We start from the raw sequence: 4,960 nt of genomic DNA on the forward strand, positions 1-4,960 counted from the left end.
AAAAGATAAACACAATTCCTGCGTGCTCCCCAAATCGCCTAAAATGCACCTCCTTTGTCAATTTGTAAAATTTGTAACAATGACGCTCAATTGAATAAAATCATTCGCATGAAGAGCATGATGCATTGTTTGTTTTTGTTGTTAATTAATAAAGAAAGATAAAACAATACATCATGCGCTTCATGCCCATAGTGATTAAACAATACCCGCGGACCCATTTAATTAATCTCAATTGAACACAATTTTTTTCCATGAAATCTAATGCTATTTACTATAAAAGTCATAAGGTAATTCTTATGATACATTGTGAATTTTTAAAAATATATACATATGTTAATTCACACATTTAATTTGTTAACGACATCAGGCAATAGATAACTGTCATAATGATTCATTTACACGCTTGATGGACTGCTCTCTGAAAATTTTTGCACGTTCTACATTACTACAGATGCCTAGGCATCTGAATTTGCAAAAATATCGAGGCATGTTCGAAACGCATGTTCCTTTCTTTCAAGCATTATGACTAATGATTATTCGAATAATGTAATACGTAAAATTAAAATTGAACTAAATTTAAACTAAACATAAACTAAACTAAATAATTTAAACTAAACGTATAATTTACAAATAAATTAATAATTTAAATTAATAATTTAAATTATTAATAAAATCACTATTAGATAATATATTCTGTAATTCTTTCTTTAAGAAAGAATTGTGAAAAAACAATATGAAAAGTAGTAACATAAAATTGAATTAAATTTAAACTAAACATAAACTAAATTTAATTTATAAATAATTGAACTAAAAATAATAGAGGATACATCTTAAACATTCTAATATTGCATTTACGCAGCGATTAATTGCAATTTATTTCTGCGTGACGCACAATCAAGATTATTATCAAGATTATTTTTGTAGAAATAAATCTCTACAATATGAAAAAGTTAAATATTAATCGCATGTAATCATCGAGAATTAAAGTAACGTATTGAGTTATCAAATAATATTGAATAATTAATGTATTGAATAATTAATGTATAATATTTTTGCAGCGACATTAGGCATGAACAAACATTTGGATGACAGTTCATCTTCCATTTGCAAAATTCGCATTCCAAAAATTGTTAATTTGTTGTTTCAAAATATCAGTCCGATAGTGACGATCCTAATCAGACCAAATGTTTCGCACATTTTTTAAACTTAAGGGGGGAAACTCGTGTAGAATATTTAACTACTTATTTGAAACAATCCTTCTTCTTCCTCAAAATGTACTAATAAAGCCACCTGTTTTTCTTTTCGAGCAACTACAAAGGAAACTAATTGGAAGGGCGTGTTTGTACCTATGGATATCGCTCGGCACAGCCCGCCATTAATAAATTTAAAGCAGCTGTATAGCTGTATAGCTGCTTTAAATTTTCGAATTCACTTCTATAGCTTTGACATTTTGTTCTATATATTACATACTATTGATTATGAAAAAAACAATTTCGATTTTTTTCAATCTTCTACGTGAGTTTCTTCTCTTAAATAACATCAGTAATATCGAGAGATTCAGTAAATGAAAATTTTGTGCCAAAAGCGCACTAGACGCAAGAAGAAGTTTAAAAACATGACAATTGATTCCGACTCTAACGTGTTCACTTCTCAAGCAGTGACAATTATATCGACTTCAACATTCGGTGAAAAAAAAACACAATTTTGTTTGGGAATGTAGCCTTATTTATCTTTATTTATCTTTATCTATCGAAATGGCGAGACGTCGACGGTGAATGTTTTTATGTGTTTCCTCGTATCAAAGATGGGTTCTCATGAAGCGACCAGCAGTGTTGCCTGCTCACATGCACCGAATGAAACGTACCGTTCGTTGTACCTTTCTGCGACGTGCAAGCATACGTTACAGTGGAAAATAGTTCGTCGAGCCGACAGCTCTCGTTTACTTGACGTTCGACGATCCTCTCTTTTTATCTATTTCATTATTGATCGACAGAGTGGACCGGATTTGACAATGAGACAGTTTTGAGGCGAGACTCATGGACATTACTTGTAAGAGGTGAGCGACAGGATGTTACGTATTGTCACACGCCGACGAGAGTTAAAAGCCGACGCAATCGCGATTTGTTTTGACCCCCTCCTCGGCGATTGACGTATCGCGGATACGTCCCGATGGGCACCTCTTTTCGGTGTCACATCTGTGTGTTCTCGTAGCCTAATTCGAGACGCTAACGAGATCGGTTGTCACATCCCTATCCTCGAGAATGGATCGTGGATTAATCGCATCACTTATCCGGCACGGATCCACGCCGTAGAAACAATACCTAATCAGATGTGAATAAACAACTCGTGAATAAGCGTATTTCTCGCGGACAGAATCGCAGAATCGACGTTGCGAATTAATTATCAATTAATTATCGTAATTAAGAAATACACGCGTATCGCGCGTCAATCGTGATGCGGGTCAAACAGCTGTAATTTTATGTATTTTAGAGTTAATAAATTTGCATTATAAAGACATGATTTTTCAAGATAATAGAATGAACCAGTCGCCATGTAAATTTGCGTCGCGTACTGATACTCATGATAATTACATGCGATTACCGGACATGCGGGATCAGTCGAATAAAGGATATAATATTTGCTTGATGTTTGTTTTACAGTAAAAAACGCGTCCTTCAAATGGAGCGTGTTCTGAAAGCTGTACCGGCGGATTTAAGAGTAAAAATGGAGGCTCTTGTGCATGATTTGACTTTGGCACTAGAAGAGAGCAGCAACAGTGCGAATCTCAGACGTAGATGGGGTATCAGGAGGAGAGCCCGCTCGACAGGGAATATTCGTAAGTGTAAGAGAGAACAATTCGATGTAACATCAGGCCTATTCTTTTCAGATGAACTTCATGACTGTGATCCGATTCACTTTCACAATGCTCAAGATTTTCACTCACAGCATCATTTGTCCTTAGGTCTGTTTGTTATTCTCATATTAAATTGCACTAGATTAGCGCAATTTAGTATATTTTACAGTAAACCCGTTTTACTAATGTAATTTAATTTTAATCTCGATTCAATTAATTTATTTCTAAGAATTATGGCTGGTATTCATACTCGATTCTTATATTTAAGATTCTTAAGTACAATTTTAAGATGACATGAACTAATCAGAAGCAATATTCACAATTCGTTCTTATTTTAAGTGCTAATACGAACACGTACAGCTTTTTGATTGGCTTGACATCTTAAGATTGTACTTAAGACAGTCTTAAAAATAAGTATCGACTACGAATACTGGCTACAAAATCATATTATTAGCATCTTAGACATTACTTAACTATTAGATATCTAAGTGGAGTAACTTGGACTCTCCTACAATTATTTTGTTTTAATTTTTGTTCCAAGTTAGCAATATATAATAATAGCAATAAAAAAAGTTTTTAATATCATTTTTTGAACTGTCTAACATTTTAGAAACACTTTTTACAACGCTAAATTTCAAAGAAAATTCTGAGAGATCTAAATTAACACAGTTTATTCATTGATTTCATTAGCTTAAGTATCTAAAGGTTAAATCAAAATTAATAAAGTTAATTTGTAATTGGTAGAAATAGAATTAAACATTAAAAAGTAAAAAGATATAGTGGGAATTGAATTTGAGAACAATATAATGCAAAAATAAAGAATGGTTTTCTTTCTTTCATCAAACATATATCTATTTCACTTTAAGTTCCAAAAATGTATACTAATTTAGCTATAGAAAACAGACTTCTAGTTTAACGTTTGATAAATAATAAATAATAAATTGAATAAATTTGATGAATTTATTCAAAGAGCATCGTGAGCATGGATCGAATTGTAGTTCTTGCATGATTAATATTGGAAGAAAAAAAGGAAAAAATAAATCTACAGATATTTATAAAAAGAATAGGCCATTAACTAAATTAATTTCATTAAACTAAAAATAATAGAGGATATATCTCAAGCATCTTAATTGCACCTACGCAATGATTAATTGCAGTTCTGCGTGACGCACAGGATTATTATCAAGATTATCTTTGTAAAAATGAATCTCTACAGCATGAAAAAGTTAAATATTAATCGCATGTAATCATCGAGAATTAAAGTAACGTATTAAGTTATAATGTAATATTGAACAATTAATGTACTGTATAATATTTTTGCAGCGGCATTAAGTATGAACAAACATTCGGATGACAGCTCATCTTCCATTTGTGAAATTCGCATTCCAAAAACTGCCAATGTTTCGAAATATCAGTCGGATAGTGACGATCCTAATCAGACCAAACGTTTCGCACATTTTCCAAATTTAAATAATGTCAGTAATATTGAGAGCGACTCAGTAAATGAAAATTTTGTGCCAAGAGCGAACACCAGACGCAAAAGGAAGTTTAAAAGAATGGCAATTGATTCCGATTCTAACGCGTCCACTTCTCAAGCAGTGGCAATTATGTCGACTTCAACGTTCAGTGGAAAAAAACGTATTTTTCGAAGTGATTGTAAAAATAGATATAGTGCTATATGGTAAGGAAATAAAATCCAATTATTTTCTATTCGCAATAAGAAGCAATATACAGTTGCCTAATTTTGCATTCCAGGTGCGGAAAACGTAAGAGATCGTGGAGGGAACGTTCGATAGATTGTGAAATGAGAGTAGCTAAACCAACCAAAAATGCAAAATCGAAAAATCGAGATAAAATGCAAGGCGAAGATACAGTGGATTGTTCCCGTATATCTAGTTCTAGCATTTCATCCAGTGATTCGGAAGCAGGTCTTATTACAAACGATGAAGATAGAGAAGGTATGATCAACTTAAAAGCAATACTGAAGCCCGGTTCCATCAATATATGATTAACTTTAATTTAACTTTTACATTTCATCTTTTCCTAACTCTAAAAATTAAAAAAGAATGAAGAGTTTAAATTCTGGAACTGGACTTGAATATATAT

At 32.3% G+C, this 4,960-nt stretch overlaps 1 protein-coding gene across 1 annotated transcript in view; it reads left to right on the forward strand.

Annotated features, from left to right (window-relative positions):
• Window positions 1–1,856: 1,856 nt before the first annotated feature.
• Window positions 1,857–4,960, forward strand: part of LOC108685394 (G patch domain-containing protein 2-like) — a 3,918-nt gene continuing 814 nt past the window's right edge. The window contains 6 exon segments of the mRNA XM_018190159.1: window positions 1,857–2,056; window positions 2,661–2,880; window positions 2,882–2,924; window positions 2,927–2,962; window positions 4,178–4,535; window positions 4,610–4,812. Coding sequence (XP_018045648.1) covers window positions 2,037–2,056; window positions 2,661–2,880; window positions 2,882–2,924; window positions 2,927–2,962; window positions 4,178–4,535; window positions 4,610–4,812 — 880 coding nt within the window. The 5' untranslated portion in view covers window positions 1,857–2,036.

This window comes from Atta colombica, unplaced genomic scaffold (genome assembly GCF_001594045.1).
Source record: "Atta colombica isolate Treedump-2 unplaced genomic scaffold, Acol1.0 scaffold100, whole genome shotgun sequence".
Taxonomy (NCBI): Eukaryota; Metazoa; Arthropoda; class Insecta; order Hymenoptera; family Formicidae; genus Atta; species Atta colombica.